At 35.4% G+C, this 24,223-nt stretch overlaps 1 protein-coding gene across 1 annotated transcript in view; it reads left to right on the top strand.

Annotated features, from left to right (window-relative positions):
- The window catches only part of ABCA12 (ATP binding cassette subfamily A member 12), a 189,205-nt gene that overhangs the window by 157,475 nt on the left and 7,507 nt on the right, over positions 1 to 24,223 (top strand). Inside the window, exons 36-49 of the mRNA XM_073218139.1 lie at positions 456 to 542; positions 1,318 to 1,411; positions 4,187 to 4,314; positions 6,221 to 6,308; positions 8,025 to 8,130; positions 11,994 to 12,048; positions 12,618 to 12,795; positions 14,256 to 14,371; positions 15,387 to 15,546; positions 16,649 to 16,902; positions 18,946 to 19,150; positions 20,655 to 20,764; positions 21,053 to 21,194; positions 22,180 to 22,314. Coding sequence (XP_073074240.1) covers positions 456 to 542; positions 1,318 to 1,411; positions 4,187 to 4,314; positions 6,221 to 6,308; positions 8,025 to 8,130; positions 11,994 to 12,048; positions 12,618 to 12,795; positions 14,256 to 14,371; positions 15,387 to 15,546; positions 16,649 to 16,902; positions 18,946 to 19,150; positions 20,655 to 20,764; positions 21,053 to 21,194; positions 22,180 to 22,314 — 1,858 coding nt within the window. The remainder of the gene's footprint in view (positions 1 to 455; positions 543 to 1,317; positions 1,412 to 4,186; positions 4,315 to 6,220; positions 6,309 to 8,024; positions 8,131 to 11,993; positions 12,049 to 12,617; positions 12,796 to 14,255; positions 14,372 to 15,386; positions 15,547 to 16,648; positions 16,903 to 18,945; positions 19,151 to 20,654; positions 20,765 to 21,052; positions 21,195 to 22,179; positions 22,315 to 24,223) is intronic.

A 24,223-nucleotide genomic window follows, 5' to 3' on the forward strand; every position in this document is an offset into this window, starting at 1 on the left:
TGATCCCAAGTGAATGCCAGGGAATGCTGGGGAATAAAGAACTTAAGAGCCACAGTACCCGATTCTGCCAAAGGAATGGGCAGTTTGATTTATTGTGACATGACAAGCCTGTCCCCGACAAATAGCTTTTTAAGAGTTTTTGTGCTTGTCTAAAAATAAAGCTATAGTAGATCTTTATTTTAATGGCTAGATTTTAATCAAGATAGCCAGGTTAGGTGTCACTTCCCAATTGGTTGTAACATGCAGCAAATAACTTTGTATTGGTCTCACAAATATTGAATGGTAGTGTTGGAATTCTGTATAATATAATGCTATATCCATAGTAGATGATCATTAAAATGCATGAGACAATTAGGAGAATAACACGACAGACAAATAGTCAAATTTTTCATAAGCGTGAGTTTAATATGGGAGACTAAAAGAACATCATGTATTTGTCTCCTGTAATATTACAGGAATTCGGACCCAAGCACAGAAGCCCTGGCCTCTGCCATGTGGGCCTTTCCTGGCATTGACAACATGTGTTTGAACGCCAATGACTCGTAAGTGGTTCTTGTCCTTGTTCTTTTTTTCCCCCAACATTCTGGTTAAGGCGTGTGCGTGTATGTGTGCGTATAGGGATGAGTGCTGGAGGAGGGCAGCACTCCGATAGAAGTCTGTGTTCAGCAGATTTTATCTGTCTCCTTTAGTTCATCCTGTGGCTGTGCTATAGGGTAATCCTGAGCATTAGGGGCTACATAATTTGTAAAGCCCTTTTGGGGACATATTTTCACTTAACAATCACAACAGCCCTATTAATTATTAACCTCATTTTTAAGATGAAGAGACTGCATCTCGTATGAACTAAGGTACTTGTCTAAAGAAATGTAGGTACTGTGTTGTTACAAGCTAAAGCTAAAATATGTCTTCTGACTCCAATTCTCATGTTTTTGCACTTCGTATTATTGCTTATTCAGACTTCCAAGATAGTACACAGCAGGTGTAAACTTGACATTGATGCATTACTTTTCTTAAGTATCCCCTTTCTGTCAGAGGAGAGGATAAAAAGAGCAAAAAAGAGAGAGATCAAAAGGTCTCATCCTGCTACATTAAGGCAACTCCATGGGCTTTTTTTAATCAATAGTGTTCTCCCTCAATCCTGCATAAAATATCAGATTACTTGAAAATGGTAGTGCAATGGATATTCAAGTTACAAAAAACTAATGCACTGTACCTAGAACTATACACTTGAATTTAACACCAAATATTTCCTTATACCCTCATACATAAACATGAGAACACACATATACCTCCCTTGAATATCATTTTTACTTGCAGAAAGTGTTTAAGCATAGACAGCCTGGAAAAATGGACCACAAATGGAGAACCTATCACTAATTTTGGTGTTTGCTCCTGCTCAGAGGATATCCAGGTAAGATGGAATTCAGTTTCAGTAAAGTAGGGAAAAAAAGGTGTAAATATCGAAACTTGAAAGATCTATCTAGGTTACCCAAAATTCAATATAATTTCATTTTGTGGAAGCTAGTAGCTCAGAAATGTGAATCTGGACAGCTCAAAAATATTGCCTTTTGAACTTCAGCTCGCTATTGTAAATCCATCGCAGGACAAATTTCCGAGTAGGTAATTCTAAGACAGACTTTGAGGAAATCAACTGAAAATGAATCTTTGGTCTCAATTCAGTTCTAACCAGAAAGCTCTATGTTTCACATGACATGATTGTCATATTTGAAAACACAGTGGGAGGCTACTTTTGTAGTCAGCTGAGAAGTCAGTGATGTATAAGTACAGAACAGAACTCCACATGTCTCTAAGCAACACCTCCAGGATGCAAGGAAAATCCATGTCCTGAAAGGAACGGAAAAGATTGTGCAACCATCACTTACCCTGTTTGTATTCTACAAATATACACCTTAGTTTTCCAGGCCTATCGAGTCAATATACTTTTAAGAAAACCAAATTCACTGGGGAAATTAAATATTGTTGAAGAAAAGAAGTCACTATTAGTTTCTGAGAGTTGCTATGCTGTCAACTTACTTCCCCGTAGGGGAGGAATCTAGCAATATTCTCTTCAAAGTGTCATAAGATTATATCCTGAATTGTCTTGGTACAGTATTTTTGAATGAAATTCTTTTCAGTAAATGCAACCTATTTTTGTGGTCCCATGCAAGAAAGCCACTAACAATAAAAGCTGGGATCCAACAAGCATCTTTTGGAATCTTTGCATATTTTAATATTAGTCATACCCAATGTTAAAGGATTTTTCTAAACCCTCAACTAATCTAATTTCTGAAACTCTTCATGTATTTTCTTCAGTTCACAACTAAAAGCCAACTAACTTAGTATTTAAAATTAGAGTCTGGATAAACTTTACTAATGAAACAGTACATACAAAAATTTCTATCTTATATTCTGCTGATGGGAATCTGCATTAATGTAAACAGTTTTGAAAGTGTTTGACAGTATCTACTAATGCTGAAGATGTACATAGCCTGTGCGAGCAGCAATGCTGTTCCTATTATATACCCATCAGAAATGTGAATAGGTTCATCAAGAGACACATACTAACTAGAATATTCACACAAAACTATTTGTAATAGCCATCCAAATCCCTACCAACAGTAGTGTGAATAAATCAGTGTAATATATTTTTACAATGGAATCCTATATACAACAAAATGGGAATGATTGATCTGCAACTACACATCATATGGAAGATTCTCACAAACAAATGGTGGATGAAAAAAGCCAAATAAGAGAGAGCACATAAGATACAATTCCATGTATATGAAATACAAAAACAGGCATAACTATCCTGTGCCTGTTACTTCGGGAGTGGTAGTGACTGGAAGGAAGCTCGACGAGGGGCCTTCTGGGTACTGGCATTGTTTCCTGATGTGGTTGTTGGCTACATTAGTGTGTTGAGTTTGTCAAAATCAAATTATAAGCATATGCTTATAATATATGAGCTCTGTATGTAGGATTTAATAGAAAATTAAAGCTAAAAAATTGACACTGTGTACATAAGGGTATCTCCATTTAATTATTTGTGAAACTAGTGGCATTATAGAATGATTTTCCTAGTCAATACTAGTCAATTTTTTTAAGACAATTTTCCTAGTCAATTTTTGTAAGATGAAAGTCAGCATTCATTTTCTAGAGCAACCTGCAACGTTATGCTCTTGGTGCACACGTGTTGTGCTAGCTTTGGGCTCAGGGGCATTGAGTGAAGGGATGGGAGGAAAAACTGGAAAAGTGCTAGGCTTTTCCTAAACTAAACTTCATATGACAGTGAAGTATGGGAAGCATCAATGAAAAGTTAAGTGGTCAGGAAGCGTAGAAAGTTTATATGCGTAAAAAACGAGTGGTTGATACGAAACTCTGTGATTGGGTAATAGTAATGTACCAGTGCACATAATCTTGACAAGCGTATCACGGTAATGTAAGAAGCTAACCATCAGGACAGCTGGGTGAAGGATATCCAGGGCCTCTGTATTATCTTTGCAACTTGTGTGTTATATATTACACTATACTGCAATATAATGTATATAGTATATGCAACTTTGCAACAAATATATGTTGAAATTCAGCATTATATATATATATATATACTTTTATTTTGAAATAATTTCAGATTTATATATATGGAATATGTATATATGTAATAATTTTAGATGTATATATAGAGATGAAATTAGATCTAGATTTAGATATGTATAAAATTGAGCTCTGAAACCTATATTTTATACCTTTAAATTTGTATAACACACACTTTCATGCGCTACCATCAGTCCCTGAGAGCTTATGTCTGTTACTCTTATCTTTTCAGCTTGGGGCAAACATTTTTTTTCTTCCCTGTGTATTTTGAGTCATCTTAATGTTTAATGTTATTCTCTAAACATATCACGCCTGTCAGTACAGTGAAAGAAAAATCACACATTAGTTTACTTGTGTTTTTTTGGCTTCAAAAACACATGTATTTGCTTTATATAAATAATAAATGTTTGCTCTAATTTCTTGGCATAGGCAAGATGCCTTCCTTTCCAAAGATCTTTAGAGTCAGAGGACAGTCTTAACAGACTCTACCAGTTGCAGTCATAGACAAATCATGAGAATGAACTTCCTAGACATTGTCCATTTGATTTGCCCATTAGCCAGAAAGAACTTAATTTTTAACTTTATTTTTTAGGAATGTCCTAAGTTTAACTATTCTCCACCTCATAGAAGAACTTACTCTTCGCAAGTAATTTACAACCTCACTGGGCAACATTTGGAAAATTATCTTATATCAACTGCTAATGAGTTTACACAAAAAAGGTAAAAATACTCTGCTTATGACATTTAATTTAGCATATCTTTGCTTTTTGCTTTTAATGGTAACTGCCTTCTGAAGTTGAAATAACAGAAGCAAATTTCTATTGATAATTTTCATGGTTAAATTCTCTTTTTTATCTAAAAAGCTATTTACATTGCAACATAAGTCATGACTCTAAAAAAATGATCATTTGAGGAAATTGAAAAAGGGTGGGGTTTTTTTGGTTCTTAAAAGTATATTGTTAAATTTGTATATTTTTTTCTTGGGTTATGCCAACTTGGAAAGTTTTAAGGCATGGCTTTTGGTGACAAGTGGCTTTAGTTTCAATATGAGTATCTCAAAACTTAAAGTATGATGTCTTCATGTGGATAAAGTGTGTCCATGTGTAGCATGGCTACAGGCTTGTACCTATGCCTTCTAAGCACTTGCCATGGCTGTGATGTCGGTAGGCCTTGCATTTGAAACAGCATGGATGGATCTGGAGGACCCTGTGAAATAAGCCAGACACAGAAGACAGATACTGCATGAACTCACTATATGTGGAAGCTAAAACAGTTAAACTCATAGAAGCAGAGAGTAGAATGCTGGTTACCAGGGCTTGGGGGAAGGTAGAAATGGGGAGAATGCTGGTCAAGGGGCACAAAATGTCAGTTATGCAAGATGAATAGATTCTGGAGATCCAATCTACAGCAATGTGACTGTCGTTCACAGTACTGTATTGTATACTTGAGATTTGCTAAGAGAGTAGGTTTTAAGAGTTTTCAACACACACACAGAGAAAATGGTAACTATGTGAAGTGATGGATATTTTAATTAGCATGATTGTGGCAATTATTTCACAGGCATATGTATGTTAAAACATCAAACTGTACACCTTAAATATATACAGTTTTATTTGTCAATTATACCTAAATATGACTGGAGGGGAGTTGTTAGGCTTCCAGTAGCTCCTGTTTTCTCTTTTCCTGTGTCTTTGCTTTTATTCCTCAATGTACATAAATGACTAACATGCACTGTAAAATAGTGACTACAAATAAGCAAAAAAGAAGAAAAAATTGTCATTTGCTATCCAGATATAACCACTATTGATTGTATATCCTTCCAGAAATTTCCTAGTCAGTGATTTATGTAAATATTTTCAGTGAATGGGATTTATTATAAACAAATTGCTCTAAAACCTGCTTTTTTAAAAAAGTGAACAATATGCTGTAGTATTCTTTATGTGTCAAAAATATAGCTCTTTAGCATCACACTTAGGATGATAGTCACAAGAAGATTATTCTAGAGTGACTGCATCATTATATTTTTAACCCAACCCTAGTTTGGGACATTTAAACTAATCTGTTCTTAAAATTATTACTTGGATTTTTAAAATCCCTATTTCATTTTTTAAGAGAAAATGAACCAACAGGTTTTATACACACAACTCACCCTCAAACATCCAGGAAGAAAAAATGTATAGCATCAAGGGAAAAACTAAGGGAATTATGTTTGGCAAACTGAAGAAATTGAGCCATTTGAAAAAAGATAAGAACTGATGGTATATCACCTTAGTACTAAATTACCTAAAAAAGAGATATGTAAGTGTTAAAATATTAAGATTTTTGAGATGGTACATGACCCAGTTAAGTTGGAGGCATTGGTTAAATATGTCATTTTTAGAGTGATTACTCCACATTTGCAACTGCTTAGAAGGATTTTTTGACTTCTAGTTATAATGTTCACTTTAGATTAAAATATGATAAAAAGAGTCAATAAAAATGTAAAGTATTTGTCAGGCAGTATTTGTTTCATACTGTAAACATGTTACTAATGGAAAAAATGTTGAGCTCCCAATTAAACATTTTTAGATCTATTTATGAATACTGTCTCCATTAAAACAAACATAAATGTTGTTATTTTATGTAGATATGGAGGTTGGAGTTTTGGGCTGCCTTTGACTAACGACCTTCGTTTTGATATAACAGGAGTTCCTGCCAACAGAACACTTGCCAAGGTAGATTTCGGTCTTTCTTCTAGGATGTCATACAAATGAGAAAGTGAACTTGAAATGTTTAAGTGTTTTCATGAGGTAAAAACAAAACATGGGTACAATCAGTCTGAAAAGCATTTTGGCATACTGCATACCCCATAGCACAGTCGTTCCAATCCTATGGATTTACTCTAAGGAAACATGTATACATAAGGACCAGGATACCTATACAAAAATGTGCATAGTACTTTTTCTCATATAAGCCAAAAACACCCATCTACAGTAGACCAAATAAATAGTTACATATTCATTCAGCTGAACTTTCAGCAGTGGAAGTGAATTCAACTCCATACAACAAGAAGGCAAAAGCTCCCAAACATTATTAATAAGCAAATAATGAAAAGGAATACATAACTATAATTGCATTTACTATAAACTTTGACAGTAGGCAAAACTCAACCATATTGTCTAAGGGAGAGAAAGAGCGCTGTGATTTGGAAGGACACAGAGGGTCAGGTAGAAGATATTTTGTATGCTATCAATTTTTGTTTCTCAGCCTGAATGGTGGTTCAGTGGGTGTACTCCCTTTATAATTTCTTGTTAAGTTATATGTTGATGTTCTGTGCCTTTTTTTCTAATGTATGTGCCGTATATGTTTAGCCTTGCTTCTTAAAGAACATGGGAACTTAATAGAATTTCATGGAGATAAATAATCCTGTTGACTTAATTTTTTTCTAGACTGTACTTAAGCTTTGAAAAAGGCAAGAGTCACAGAATCACACATATAAGATTACCCATAAGATCCACAGTGGTTTTAGCAATTTAAAACTGTCCTTCACGTGTTTCTCATTTGGTACTAAGAGTTACATACAGACTTGAGGGAGGTGAAGAAACTAATGTTTATTTAGTGAGGAGTTTAAGCCCAGCTCTATTATCATTTATAATACAACTACCTAATTGTATCCTCACAGCATCCCAAGAGAGGTATTATTGGGCCTATTATAGCTGATATTCACAAGTTTATACAGAAAGTAAATAATAGTGCTAGAAATTTGAATGACCCCCTCTTGCGTCTTTCCCCCTCTCTCCATACACAGAATAAATATTCCTGCATAGACAAAGGCATTCTAATATCAAATAATTTCTCTCTAAATGAGATGTGATTTAAAATTATCAACTGGTTTTTTTGAATTGAGGCATCCCAGCGGTTTAAGTTCCCATTTGTGGCATGGAAGGCAAAGTAACTTCCTTGTGGGCTCATTAGGCAAAGAAAGTGGGTGAATTTCAAGGTTGTCAACCCTGTTTCTAAGGATACAAGGCTTGCATATGTATTTAATTTCTTTCTACAGCATGGCCTATATGCCATTTGTTTTTATTATTAGTATTGCGGATGCCTTAAATCTAGTCCCAGAGTCACTATAGACCAGCCACATAGATGGAGATAATGATGCCTCCAGCTTACTTCAAGCTTTGCCTATAGAGAAAATCTGGAACAACTAATAACTTGGTGCTATCAAACAAAAAAACAGTTTTCCTTAACTCTGCCCTTTTGTAGTTGGAAATGTAGAGGTCTGTGGTCAACAACTCAGGAATTGTTCATTATCTTCCAAGATGAAGTAAATTATTGGGAAATAACTTATTTTTAAAATTCATTTTAAATATAAATTCTGTAGGCTGTCAGATATAAAGACAGTCTAATATATTTGAATACAATATATTGCCTTCTTTTGGAATTTATAGGTATGGTATGATCCAGAAGGCTATCACTCCCTTCCAGCTTACCTCAACAGCTTGAATAATTTTCTTCTACGAGTCAACATGTCCCAGTATGATGCTGCCCGACACGGTAAAGTCTCTTACACAGAAGCTTCTTACTTTGCAACTTATGCTAGTCTGCATGTAAAAATGCATTAAATTCCATTTCCTCCCAATGTCGGACATTTTATGGTACCTAAATTACAGATCTTTAAAAGGAGTTTGAAAGTAGTAACTACCAGCAGATGGAACGTTCTAGATAATTCCCTTAACATCAGTTTAATTTAGTTTCCTCATTTATCAAGTAAGGATAACAATGCTGACTTCACATTTATTTCTGTTCTTACACCTCTGGCTATATCTCATAGGAAAATATTTTAGAACTATTTACTAGGATATAGGTTAAAGAAGTACAAATAATGTTGACAAATATTGTTCATGAATATAAACATGAAGACAAAACTTTTAAACTAAAAAGTTCTACACCTGACCAAAAGTGTTACCATTATGAGCACTTAGCATATGATATGTGCTTTATATGAAATATTGCTAATCTGTACAAGTACCCTCTCAGGGTGAGTATTATTGTTTCCTATTATTTCTCTGGGGCTCAGAAGTGAGATTTGAAACCAAGGTGTTAACCCAGGTCCATCTGAGTCCTGCCTCTTCATTTTTCTAATACTTCTCTGGACTCAACCAGTTCTACTTGAGTTGGATTTCCCAAGAATCCTCGACATAGTTTTTAAAATAGGGTTTGGATTTTGAAAGAGACTGATTTATGTTTTCTAATACACTGGCTGTTCATCAAACCATTTTGTCATTTTAAGGCTTGCTCGAATTACTTTGTCATACTGATCCTAAAAATAATAATAATAGAAGATGGAGAAAATCTGAGTAGCATACTTGCTGTTCGAGACCGAGTCTCCAGTCTAATAAATGGGCTAACAAATAGGCTAGTAAATAGGATAAAAGACACAATGTATCTTTTTAAAATGTAAAAGTCTACCTTAATTCATCTCCCTGTTGTTGGGCATAATGGTGTGTGTTGGATGTTCTGGTATTTATAGAAACAAACTAGAGTCAAATACTTGTTCTAGCAACAGAATCTTTCAGTCTCCATTTCAGAGAAAACAGTATTTTGTCCCAACTGCTTGACATTTTCCTAGCAGGAAGAACAATGAAGAAAATAACAAAATTGATAGTAGTCCTTAGATGTAGAGCATCAATAGAGGCTTAGTCAAAGGTAGTCAGTTCAGTTAAATGGTGGCTAAAGCCAGGTGGGTTTAGGGTAACCTGGTTTAAGATACTACTGAGCAATTGATTTCGGGGAGGGTGTCTTTATTTAGAGGAAAAGATATGTGTTGCTGGGACAGATAATGAAAGAATAGAACTCAAAGGATGAGTAGGGAAAAGGGAGCAAAGGTAGGCAGGTGAGAACAAGAGGCCAATGCTGCTTTTGAAGGGTCAGCTTTTGAAACATGTGTTCAGGTTTCATTGTCAGTGTTCTTTACCGAGACCAAAGCGATTTGAATGACTCGGATCCCAGCAGACTTGGTGTGGCTCCCACCACTGTATTCTTTTCACTGATATCTTTTTTTTTAATTGAAGTGTAGTTGATATGCAATCTTGGTTAGTTTCACGTATACAACACCACTGTATTCTTAAGTTACAGCGAGTATAAGGAATTAAGAAAACTGTGACATAAACTTTATATTGACCCTAAAAGAAAATTTATTTTTTAAATTTAAAAATAATTCTCCTACCATCCCCGCCTCCTCACTACATTAGCGGTTTTAAGGCATCTTTGTTGGGTTCTACATGAATTGGGAGTTTGCATTGGCTGTAAAATCGATTTTGTTTGAATTTTAATATGCTAATAAAATTCCTCAATTAGCTTTCCTTTGTGAGGTCAATATCTTATTTTCATGTGGTTCCCTCTAGTGGTTAATTTAATATGAAAATTCTTTCTTCCCCAAAGGGTAGAGATTTGCTTGTTTTCCCTAACAAATATTATACAATTAGGCTGTTTTCCAAAAATATTGACACTTTGTTCCCTCCACGCAAGTGTTTATTTTTACCCTTTATTGACTTAGTGGCAGTGGTCAATGGGAAGCATCTCATTTTAGGTGTACAACCGTAGAGACAACCAAAGATGTGTTATTCTTAATGTATATTGTATGTAGGGGAAATCGTTGAAATTTTAAGATTCAGCTAGACAGTAAACATTAATTGACTAATCACTGTACTCAAGACATTATTATGCTGTATGGAACTGACAGAGAAGATTTTGATACAGATCCCTAATCCTGATACATTTACTTGATCTTCTGGCTAAAGATATGTATAAAACAATTGATTCAGTAGAATTTTCCATAATGGAGTAAATGTATTTGCAAGGATTTCTCTGATGAAATAGAGTGTTTTTGATTCTTGAATACAAAGCAGAAATAAAAGTGTTTTCCCCTTGCCTGTAATATAATATAGAAACAAGGTTTAAGAAAGGCCCCAAGGAACACTGAATCTCAGTAAAAAGAGAGACCATTAATTTATACAAAAGATAAGAAAAGTACATTCCCCAATTATGTGATTCAAATTATAGGTCAAACTATTGTTAGCTTCTATGTTTTACTTAATTTTTTTAGTTAACATGTAGCAATTGCAGAATTCAATCTCTAAGTATGTCATATTCTACTTAATAAAAATTATAAATTTAAGTTAATGGAGAGAATATAAATTTAGAATAATCTATATTTGGGTGCTGTGAAAGGGCCTTAATATCCTAATACAATGAACATATAGTATGTGGGCAGTAAGTGAGAAAGTTCTCACTCAGCTTATGACTCCATAGGAACAAGTATTTGAGGGATATCCTCACTGCCATCCCCTACCATTCTTGTCTCTTCCTTCATATTGTGGTCCTTTGGGGAACTACTGCCTACCCACTTATTTCTAGCTAACTAACATCCGCTAAGGGAAGGGAGAAAAAAAAACTTGCTTCTAACTCAGAAAGTGTAACTAACTCTGGGAGATGCCAATGCTTCAGGATTGTATAGAGTTAAGTGACTGCTTTTTGTAGACAGTTTATATCTCAGTAAAAATCCCTCAGGGATGGCTGAAACTCCCAAGCCCTACTCCAGTAGAACAATAGGCATCATAGAAGTAGTAAAGAAGACAGAGGGATCTCAGTATTTCCCCACCACAGCCAATAACACAATAAAAAGGGGTGGCAGGCAGAGAAAGACAAATACCATATGATTTCACTTTTTTGTAGAATATAAAAACAAGGCAAAATAGAAGGAACAAAATAGCAGTAGACTCATAGACACTGAGAAGTGACTGGTGGTTACCAAGTGGGAGGGAGGGTTTGGGGCATGTGGTGATGGGGGGATAAAAGGGCACAATAATTTGCAATCACAATATAAGTTGATCATGGGCACTGCTGAACCACTGTGATGTACATTTGAAACCAACAGAAGACTGTATATTAACAGTACTTTAAATAAAAGGGGGTGGGGGTGGTGAGCGTCCATTCTTTAGGAGAGCCTCATGTAACCAGTCGCTTCTGAGTTGCTTCTTTAAATGTCACCCATTTTTGAAGTGCTGCTGAAATACAAACATATATGTGGCCAGGTGGAGAAAAGAAAATGGAAAGCAATTATTTAAATGTAATAGAGGGGATAATGCTAATAAGAAATATAAATTCTTTCCCCTTCCTCTAACATTCCACACACAAAAAAGTAAAAAGTGTGGTTTTTTTTTTCTCTTCATGTAAGTGCTACCCATTGTATGGCATTGTATGGTGAGATTAAGGGGAAACTCATCTTCCTTTAAAAGAGTATCCCCAAAGTAAACTTTTTAGATCACAGCATAATGAAGAAATTATTGTGCATTATTCATCTAAAAATTGGTATTTTGGTTAATAGCTACTAATAAAAAGACTGTCTCTTCTTTAAGGCATCATCATGTATAGTCATCCTTACCCAGGAGTGCAGGATCAAGAACAAGCCACGTAAGTAGATGTACCAGACAAGACTACTTTCTCAGTGGCATAGTCAAGCCTCTGTATAAAGTACTATAATTGGAAATCACAGTTGCTTCTGAATGAATGTAAATCTAGAAGACCTAGTAATACAAGTCCCTGACTGGGATGAAAGGGAATTTCTGAAAGGGGATTCAGTGGGGTTACCAAGTAGAACTTGTTGACTATAGACTCACAAAATCTGCTTTTGTAAGTCTAGTGCATGAGTGCTTCATCATTTCGATTTCCCTGCATAGAATCTAAGTACTGTTTCTATGCTCAAGAACTATATATTCCTCACATACATTCTGTAACCCTGGGAGACCAAGGTTTTTCTATCAAACATCCCTAGTCAACTCAGATGCATTGGAACTACATTTATTCCAGGGTCACAGCTGAGTCGTGTACAAGATATTATCTGGCTGCCTTGCAAGAAGATTTATGTGTGTCACAGCCAACTCTTACACTGTTTTGTTGATGGCTTCAGTCATGAATCTTTCTGAAAGGAAGAGAGTTCCAAAAACTCATGTATGCTTTCCTCTCCCTATTGCTCACTATAGAATGAGCAGCTTAATCGATATTTTAGTGGCGCTCTCCATCCTGATGGGCTACTCTGTCACCACCGCCAGCTTTGTCACCTATGTTGTAAGGGAACATCAGACCAAAGCAAAGCAGCTGCAGCACATTTCAGGCATTGGGGTAACATGCTACTGGGTGACAAACTTCATTTATGACATGGTGAGTAACTTGTGTCATTGACAATACAGGATTGATTTGTGTAGAAGACATCAGTTTTATTGTCAAGGTTTTTTTTACTGTAGTGTGTTCAGATTATTACCACAAAGTCAGAAAATTAAGAAACAAATTACTCATCCATTGGTTACAAGACAGAGAAATAAACCTGTCCTCATCTCTGTGGTCTGAGGACCACTTGTATCAGATTCCCCAGGATGCTTGTTGAAATGCATATGCCTGGGCCCCACTTCAGACCTCTTAGATCTATATCTTGGGAGTGGAGCCTGGGAATATTGATTTTTAACAAAATCCCCTAAGTTATTTTATGCATACTGAAGCTTAAGAACCATCACAGTGGAGATATTGAAGTTTAGCAGAATAGCCTTGCCCAATGGTGCCGAATAATCAAGTTATAAAAATGTAATCAACTAATAGTGAAAACTTCAAAGTAGCCCTTGCTGAGTAACACATTAGAGAAGATTATTAGGGACAATAAAGGATGAATTTCACTGATAGCTCTCTCATTTGCATAAAATGGTTCCAAGGCTCAAATGGTTTTTCTTAACTCCAAACGTGGCAGTATTGGCCAAAAGCCCAGGATGTGGTATGCATTTGCCTGGTGGTTATGGCGAAATTATCTGAGTTTCTGTAAAGATCATTGGCTTGAAGGGTTGAAGAGTAATTAACTGCATATCCATTTTGTTAATGTATCCAGTGAGGTCTGAAATGTGTTTGTTGTAGAAGTCAGATCTAAAAGAATGGTAATGACTCCACTGGACTTAATAGGAGCTTTAATGTTATAAAAGCTGAAAGTACACACTTCTGTGAAGGGCTGCTTCTACTGAGATTCTGTGGTCATGTATCTGGTGCTCATGCCAATTTAGGACATTTTCCCCTCAAATTAAATTACTATCTCTTTCATTGTGCACGTCTTGCTACAAACTGCTCAGCATTTAAGATTTTTACTTGTCAGTGAAACACTGATTTCTTTGTTCACATACCTGTGATTCCAAGAATGTGTAGAACCCGATGCCCTGCTGTTTTGCACAAAGTGCCTCACACAGATAACCAAGCCTTAGAAATCAACCATCTGAGGGAGTTCCAGCATTCAAAATGAAGTCAATATTTTGAAGACTGAGTCTAATACCAAGATACCTGGCCACCTTATCTTTCTCACTAAACCGTCCCAGAATGACCCAAATCTCAAAGCCTGGAGGCAAAACTCCAGGGACTCCATGTATATCTATAAAGGTGGAGACTGGCTTGACCTCATATTGCAGGAGACAAATTCTAGAGTGAGAGCAATGTTAAATAAGCTGAATGTTACAAGCAACAAGAAGATAAATAAAAATTCATTCATTCAAATATTTTAGGCCAACTTGTTACAATTTTAAACTAGATGGGCTATTGATTAAACAAAAATACTTACCATATATTCCACATTGTTTTACATATTCCCATAGGCCTTCTACCTGGTGCCTGTAGCATTTTCAGTTGGTGTCATTGCAATTTTCAAGTTACCTGCCTTCTGCAGTGAGAACAATCTAGGCGCCGTATCTCTCCTACTTCTGCTGTTTGGGTAAGCTGCAGTGCAAGAAGAGTTAACAGAATGAAATGCTCCCAGGCAAAAACAGGACCTAAATCTCATTAGCTAATTTACAATTGTCTTGGGGTTTCATTAGCCATGAGTGATGACTAACAATACATTACATTTACTAGTCTGTGGTTGTAAAGTACAATCCTTCTGAAAATGAATGTCGTTATTAACAGTAACACCTACAATTACTGAGCACTTACTGGATAACAAGTGTCATGTATAACAATTTACATATGTAATTTAATATACATAAAAATGAGGGCTTTAGACCAATCAGAAAAATGTGTATGGATTTATGTATTGACAAATTATGAATATATATAGAAATACCTTATGTGTGTTTTATTTATATTTTTTATAAATGTCTAAATATTATTTTTACACACACAATATTCCTTCTGTATTAGGGTAATATAGGTTGATAGAACCAATGTTCAGCATAGCAATTTTCTCTGCCCTGAATGCATGGACTGTATCCATCTGGTTAGCAATTATGGCTGATGAAGGATCTCTCCGTCTCTAGTTCTTAAGTACTTAGGTTGCTTAAGTACTTGCTCAAAGGTTGCTTAAGTACTTGCTCAAAACAGGGTATCCAGCTCTAAGCATGCCCTGTCTGCTTAGCTAGCCTACGGTAATGTCCTTATTTTTCCTCAACTTTAAAGTACAGGATTTATATTGATGAAACTCCTGTTTCTGAGCAAAAACAAAACCTCTTGCCTGGGTGGGGTGGGGTAACACCATCTCTAGGAGGATTAATTTGCAGTTGTAGTGATACAGGATTACTCAAGCTTCCTTAAAAGAAGCTTCTTACTGTCATTTAAAAAATATCCTTTGGATTTTTTGTATGTGTCAAAAAGAAGAATAAAAGAGAGATCTAGCTACAAAGCTTAGCAACTCCTCCCTAATGTTTACTTTCACTTTGAAATCCTATCTAAGTATTTATTTAGTAAAAGAAAATACATAAGGCATAATTTTAATTCTCAGTATTAATACACAGATATGCCACATTTTCTTGGATGTACTTGCTGGCTGGGCTCTTCCATGAAACAGGAATGGCTTTCATCACTTACGTCTGCATCAACCTCTTTTTTGGCATCAATTCCATTGTTTCCCTGTCGGTGGTATACTTTCTTTCCAAGGAGAAGCCCAACGACCCGGTAAAATCCTTTATTCGTGAACTACCAAATGCTTCAACATGTCCAAAAGAGAAAGATTTTCTGTAGTCTGCATTCTCTAAATAGAAAAGAGGAATTTCATTTGATTCTGTTAAATTTAGTAGAGGAGAAACTATAGCCTTTTAAAATTCTTTTTAGGTTCTATCTAGCTTAAAGCCTGTGACTATATTTACCCAGTGTCAAAACTATTGCATTTGATAGGGCTTGAGTCGGGTGATGGAGGAAAAGTCAGATGTATTGTATGACAGTGTAAAAACCATGCAACCAATTGGTCAACTAAACTTTTGGTCACTGACAAATTGTTATGGTGTGGTAGGGGTGAGGACAGTGGCTTAGTTATAGGACTACAGGTTAAGATTCATGTGAACATTCATACAGAAAAAAGCCAATTCATTCCCTTTCAATAGTGTATTGGAGCCTACTTTCATTGTAAGCATCACTTTCCATTCAGAGCTGACAATTATGATTAGTGAGAAGGGAAGCACTAACAGAACCAGGCAATTGAATGGAAAAGAATAGAGAGGAAATGAAGTGGCCTAGGAATAGACAAGCACACTCCAGGAGGAAGAAGAAAATTTATGAGGTGCAAGTGGTTGGCCCCAAGTATGAATAATGGGAAAATGAGCCATTTGCTCCTCATTGAGATAGGCTATCTTGCCTTCCATCTGATTTTACCATTTTAGTCCCTCTTCAAGTAGGAATTACTTTAGGGTCTGAAATGTTACTGCACCAATACCTCCTTTACTCAGTCACCTCCTGATACCCTGTATCAGACCCCTGCACCCTGGCTTTCCCTACATTCCTAGGATCTAGAGCAGCTCTAGAAGTGATCCTGCCTTCAGGGCTTGGCCTGATGTCTTAGATCATCGCAAGAAAAATATAATCCTTTTCTTCTTGTATTTTATTAGTATATCGCCATCATTTGGTTGTTAGTAAATATTTATATGTAAGTTTGGCATACATGTGAAATAATTGCCACTCTAGATAAGCTTCTCACGTTTCAATATTCGTCCAAATCCACTTTAAATTTTTGTTAAGTTGTTCAAAGTCTAACACTGAGCTTAATTTGTGTTTCTCATTTCAGACTTTAGAACTCATTTCTGAAACCCTCAAACGCATTTTCCTGATTTTCCCACAATTCTGTTTTGGCTACGGTATGATTGAACTTTCTCAACAGCAGTCGGTCCTAGACTTCTTAAAAGCATATGGAGTGGAATACCCAAATGAAACCTTTGAGATGAATAAACTAGGTGCAATGTTTGTGGCTCTGGTTGTTCAGGGCACCATATTCTTTCTCTTGCGACTGTTGATCAATGACTGGCTAATAAAGAAACTCAGGTAAGTACAATGAAAATATAGTGTTTGACATCCATGATGGAACACAAGTCAAAATATTCATGGAGGGGTCAATATTTTAAGCTTTTTCATTACTTATGTAGAAATGTGTTGCTCAAAATTTAACAAATTTAGCTCAATTCACCTTCATTTCAAGTAGTAAATAGTTATCAAACCTTCCTTTGTGTCTGAAAATACTGCTCTAGAGTGAGAAAGTAAAATTAAATAAGCATAACTGTTAACCTTAAAGAGATTAACACTCAATGGTGGAGAGAAAATATGTACATAAATAAAAGAAGTAGGGTTTGAATTGAGTTTGAAAAGATAGAAAGTAGAAATGGGGAAAGAGGATTGAGTATGTAACATATTATCATCAATGGATTTGGGCAAAGAAGACAAAGTGAAGTAAGAGCAGAATCATAAATGAAAAAAATATACTTACCATTGACCCAGCAATTCCATTTCTAGGAACTTTTCCTACCAGTATGAAGACATATATGCAGAATTATATATGTGTAAAGTTATTCATCATAACAATCATTTCCAATAATGATAAAATAAAAATAACTCAAATGTCCGTCATTTAAGGACTGGTTAAATAAATCATATACATACATTCATAAATGGAACTCTATTAACCATTTATATAGAATGATATAGTTCTTCATAAAGTATTTTGGATTACTTCTAATATTTATTAAGTGAAAACTGCAAGGTTCAGAACTATGTGTAAATTCATCATAACAATCATTTCCAATAATTGAGTTAGAAAAGAAATATATATTACATTTACACATATATATGCATACACTATCTCTAATTATGGGTGCCTCTGCTGAAGATAACTTGAAGACTTTTCACTATATATTCTCAGTATCATTTTAATTTTAATACATGATATGTGTGTATCACCTATCAAAAATTAATAATAATAATAGGAATGACAAGCACAAAGATAGAGAAAAAAATTGTGGCACATGTGAGAAATGAGTAACAGTTTGATTAGAATGATCAAATTAGTTGATTAGATAAATGTAATGAAACAGTAAGAGCTAAAGTGTGGTTGAGAAATTACGGAGTTTTGAATGCTGGGTTAAAGAGGTATGGTTTGGATTCTATTCAACAAACAAATAGTAGTCCATTAAAATCTTTTAAACAGAAAGCAGCATTATCAAATGGTGCTTTAGGAGGTGTGATTTGGGGAAAATGGTGCAGATTGGAATGAAAAAGTTGGTAGCACTGAAGCAGTGTCAGGTTCCTGGAGAGAATGAAAGCTGTGATGGTGATAGAAACAGACAGGAAATGATGGGTGATGGGGTGTTAAGGCATTTCCTGTGCTGAGGGACTGACTGCATGAGTAGATTTTGGGAATGGGAATGATTCAGAGAAAACTGATTACAGATCACAGTTGTAATCTCCAGGGTTATCATTAAAAGAAACAGGGACATTGGGAGGATGATCTGAGTTGATTTGTTGAGATTTAAGGTTTGCTTTACTTTGCTCTGCTTTGGTATTCGCTAGGCAAGGTACCGAGGTGGGTTTGAGACAGAGTTTTCAGGCCTGATAACCTCAATGTATTGGTTATATCCAAGGTAAGACGTTCACAGTGAAAAGAATATAGACTAATATCCATATAATTGGTGATAAAAAGAAAAATAGAGGGGATTTTAAGAAAAGATAATCATTGATCACGGGCTTGAAAATGTTGGTTCTTACGAATGACTCTTCTCTTTGTTAGGAAGTAACTTTCTAACACAAGCTCATTTCCTTGTTACTGAAATTAGGATTCTTGACTGTAACAGTGGATCTGTAAGCCTTTGATGGAAAGCAAAAGCTGTTTGCCAAACATCGTAGTGAACAGGAATATGGTGACTAGCATCCATACTAATTTTTAAGTTATTTGAGTAGTATGCTGCATAACAAATGTAAAACAAACCTAGTGTGTGATAAAATACTTTTAGTGAAGTGTGATTCCATGAACACATGTCAAAATCGAGTAGTGCATTTCAAAATTATTGATGCAAAATCATTGGATCCATTTTTTAGACTCTTCTTCAGGAAATTTTGTTCTTCACCTGCAATGGAGACAATGGATGAAGATGAAGATGTGCAAGCTGAGAGATTTAGAGTTGAAAATGGTGCAGATGAATTTGACTTGGTCCAACTCCATCATCTCACAAAGACCTACCAACTTATCCACAAAAAGATTATAGCTGTAAACAACATCAGCATTGGGATACCCGCTGGGGAGGTAGGGAACAGTATTTTATCTCTAACTGCCCTTTTTATTGGCATGGTAAGTGACAAATAAAAATCTTTATGTTTCTTTAATGTTTTTTCTAGAAATATGAAAGTCATCCACTGAGTACTTTGATGGATTCTATATCTAAAATTTACACATGTCCATGTGTTACTTACCCCCTTAGCATTCCCTCCTGGCAGGGAGGATTGGCCCCGTACTAGGCCCTGACTTCTTTCTAAGCTACTGTCCTCCTGGGGGTGGGCTTTCCATTAAGAAGCCTTCGTGCAGGGTGCACTCTTGAACTTCTAGTTTCCCAGCCTCCTCGAAAGACAGCACACAGAAAATTTGGTTAGACGTGAGGTCCTAAGACTGCATCTGTATTTATTCTTGCCATTTTCATAGAAGCAATTTTAAGGCAGTTTTGAAAGGAGAAAGAGAAGGTTGGCATTTCCCTTAGTTTTACAAACAGAGATGCAAACTAAATGCATCAAATCTACTCAACAACATAAAGTATTGTTTCAGTAGCTTCTTCAGTGAAGTTGTGGTTTTGTGTGAATCATGTGAACTATGTAAGTATAATTACTTTGTCAGGTTAGTATATGTTACTTTTGGGGTGTTCTATCATGGCACATAGAGGTGTGCTATAATATATGGAAAACAAGTCCTGTGTGTATATACAAATGTTCACATGGTTTAAAGAAAAAAAATGTAAGTACTCGTTTTATTTATTTATTTATTTATTTATTGAATTGTAATTGATATGCAGTATTAGTTTCAGGTGTATAACATAGTGATTAGATATTTTTAAACATTAAGAGATGATTCTCCAAATAAGTCTAGTTACCTGCTGTCACCACACAAATTTATTGCAATATTATTGACTATGTGCCCTCTACTGTGCATTACATCCCCATGACTGATTTATTTCCTAACTGAACATTTGAACCTCTTAATCCCCTTCACCTGTTTTTCCCTTTCCTCTCTCCTTCCTGCTCTGGTAACAAGTTTACTTTGTCCATGATTCTGTTTCTGTTCTGTTTTGTTTGCTCATTTGTTTTATTTTTTAGATTCCACATGTAAGTGAAATCATGCAGTATTTGTCTTTCTCTGTCTGATTTATTTCATTTAGTATAGTGCCCTCTAGACCCATCCATGTCATCACAATTAGCAAGATTTCATTCTTTTTATGACTGAGGAATATTCCATTGTATATGTATACCACATCTTATTTACCTGCTCATCTAGCAGTGGGCACTTAGGTTGCTTCCATATCTTGGCTTTTGTAAATAATGTGGCAGTAAACAAAGGGGTGCATATATCTTTTCAGTACCCATTTGTTTTAAAAGAGAAAGTTTTAACAAATGCCAACAGCACTACAATATCCATGAATAACTCCAGTGACTTATTTTTCCTGGCAGTTTACTTCATCAAGGGAAAAGGATGAAAAAGATACTGTTGCAACATGTCTTTGATTTGGATTAAGGTTTACTTCCTTTTTTCTCCCCAAAACCAGTGCTTTGGTCTTCTTGGGGTGAATGGAGCAGGAAAGACCACTATTTTCAAAATGCTGACTGGAGATGTAATTCCTTCAAGTGGAAATATTCTGATCAGAAATAAGACTGGGTATGAAAAACAATTGTTTCAACTTATCAATGACAAATTAAATGACAAAATATATGAAATGATCTCTATGTTATTTTTGGTAGTATTATTAAATCCTTAGGGAAAAAAACAGGTATTCAAGTAAGTGGAAATTTTTAAGACTTTATGTGTGACTATGATGGAATTATTTACCTCTTTTTATCAGAATCACCAACACTATAATCAGATAGAGCTACCTTTCCAACATTCGGGTACCAAGAGAGGCGTAGCTTTTGAGACTCACCTGTGTCTCCGGTCCTCCCGATTCAGGTCTCTGGGCCACGCTGAGTCACACAGCTCGTTAGTGGGCTACTGCCCCCAGGAAGACGCCTTAGATGACCTGGTGTCTGTGGAAGAACATCTGTATTTCTATGCCAGAATACATGGAGTTCCAGAAAAAGATATTAAAGAAGTGAGTAGAAGCATGAAAAACTAGTTCACTGGAATGTCATTGTTTCTGAAGCCCACCTACCCTCAAGACCCAGCCGGCATCTAGAGAACAAGGGCATTTCCTCCTGACAGTAACAATAGATGCAGTTGAGCTTAATTGTGTGATCATATACACCTCCATGAACTCAGCTTTAGAAGCTCCTTGACCCGTGTTTGTTCTGTTACCTTTTAAGAAGGATCATACTTGCCTTGGGCTCTGGTGGAGCCTTGGTTAGTGATTAATGAGCATTGGTTGGTAACTATTGAAACATGGAATTACCTGCCAAATGCCCGAGTGACATAGAGTAGCTTCCATTTTGTTTTTTTAAATATAGTTTTGTACTTCACTATAATTATTTGCCTTTTTAATGGAATGGCTAGCCCTTTGGGCACTTCCTCTGTTTTGGAAACCCCAGGGACCTCAGGAAGTCTTCCTAGGCTTCTGCTATTTGCCAGGGCTATTTAACTACAGAAATAGCCTCAAAGACACAAAATTCCTATGTTAATACACTGAAATTTTGATACTGGGTCAGTTTTAAATAGACTTAAAGCCTTTGTGACAGCTTAGCCCTCAGTAAGAAGAAAGATGAAAGAGTGACAACAGTAAATGAGAAATCTGCCTTAGGAACGCTGAATTCTGTTCTAGCTCTTCGCAACTTTACAAGGAAATCCTGTGTTAATGCAGCAGAAAGAACAATCTGCAGTTGTAGACACACATACCTTTGATGGGGGGAATCCCATCTGCAAATAAGCTTCCACAGAATTGCTGTTTTCTATTTAAATGATTATTAATTTTTAAGTGATCCTTTGAAAGTAAAAATAAAATTTATGTTGTGTTTAAATATTTAAATTTTTTTCAGGTATGTATTTCTTCACTGTAAAACTTTTCACAAGCAACTTTTTTCCATTTAGCACCTTTGGGGTTTTGGCAGGGGAAGGTCAACCTAAATCCTCTTTTCCATCCACAGACTGTTGATAAACTCCTTAGGAGGCTCCACCTGATGCCCTACAAGGACAGAGCAACCTCTCTTTGCAGTTATGGAACCAAAAGAAAATTATCAACTGCACTGGCCTTGATAGGAAAGCCTTCCATTCTACTGCTGGTAAGAGAATCTTTGTGAAAAAGGCTACTACATAATGAGAACCACATATCTAACTGTGTGTGTAACATTTCATTATCATTATTGCGATAAACATTTATTGAGGTCTCACTATGTATTGGTTATTTTGCAAAACACTTTACATATACTATCTCATTAGAGGAATTCATATCACCAAGTAATTTGTTGCCATAACAATATGCCCTCAACAATGTCTTTTTCTGAGCTATGGCTCAGACAGTTTCAGAGGAAACAGTTGGCCTGGGAATAAGAACTAGCTGAAACAAATTCAGGATATATAACTGAGTAAGGACATTATGGAATATGGTAGAATTTGGTTCCCAAATATTGAAGAACTCGGTTCTATTAATCAATGATAAGGTGAACTAGCATATTTTCCAACTTCCACTTAAAAGGCAAAATATATTTTAGGATAATGTATTGTGCTAAAATTTCATTTCCTTATTACTTAAACATATGAGTTACCTAGCTTGGGATACGATTGACAATATCCCATTCTTTTTTGTCTGAAATTTTTGGAGGCAAGAAATGCATTCCACATACATATTTTGGTTAAGAGCTGGAAAATTAAATTGATCACCTGAAAATAAAAATTATATATGGGATGACATAGTATTCTGCTCCTCAGGCTAAACATTGTACAAGGTGTTTATTTCAAATGAATAAGCTCACCTTTATTTTAGAAGATCCCCTTCATTCAAGGACCTCCAAACTCTAAAAAAGTCTATATGCAGTAGAAAGCCAGTTATAAATCATCACATTATTCCAGAGATTAAGTCATGCAGAGAATCAAATCATTTAAACTTCCCAGATAAAGTGCTGTCCAGCCTGTCTCTCTGAAATACCAGATGCTTAAAATGCATTATATCCCTCACAATTGATGCTTATCATGGAATTCTATTGTGTAAGTGTCCCTTAAATTGAACAAAACAATTTTTATGCATCCTTGTGAGATTATTGATGCAAAGTACTTTAAAATGTTAAAAGTGCTATGCAAATATTATGTATTAGTGAGCTGAACCGAAATACAGGCTATGAAAGAAAGATATTTTCTTCTATTTGCATTTACTATGTATACTATCATCTCCAAAAATAAGAGCAGTGACAATCCTTTACAGTTTTCCCAAATTAACACTCATTCCTTTCTTTAAACTTCAGTTTAACCCATTACCACAGAAACAAGCCTCAGGTGATCCTATGTATGTACTTTCTACCACACATAGATGTTTTTGATATTTACCTAATCTTGACCCATAATTTGCTTTTTTTGAACATGTCAGGCTCCATTATTGCTTGTTTAAATTATCCATTGCTACATTTGTAATTTTATGTCTGGACAGTTTTTGAGAATATCATTTATTTTAAAATACAGCTTATTTCTTTCTACTTAGCAATTTCTGCAAATCATATTTTTATTTCCCCCAAGAGTATTAAATTTCAATTACTAATGTAAAATTAAAACTACACTTCAAACTTATTAACTGAAATATCAAATTGTGTTCTCTCTGCTTCACATAGCAAATTATTACTCACACCCACAATTCTGCCTTCAGGAGCAAATAGCAATTTTGTTGATGTAGCTTTAAATATATATGTGACAATGTAGTATTAAAACGCAAAAACTCTGCTTTGTGAGTAACTGAGGCAGGATTTTTTCCAAAGAAATATGAGACAAGTATAAAGTCACAGGGTGTCAACTTCACTGAGACACTTTTAAAACAGATTGACAATTTTAAATGACTAATTTTGAGCTTTTTGACAGCAGCAGAAAGAAGCTTATTAAGTATAAAACAAGTTAGTCACAGGACTTCACAAAGTGCTTTCTGTTCTAGGCAAGTGAGATGCACTGATTCATGTAAAGAACCTCATCAAAATTTAATTAATTTGATAC

Source organism: Manis javanica, chromosome 12 (assembly GCF_040802235.1).
Source record: "Manis javanica isolate MJ-LG chromosome 12, MJ_LKY, whole genome shotgun sequence".
NCBI classification, from domain to species: domain Eukaryota; kingdom Metazoa; phylum Chordata; class Mammalia; order Pholidota; family Manidae; genus Manis; species Manis javanica.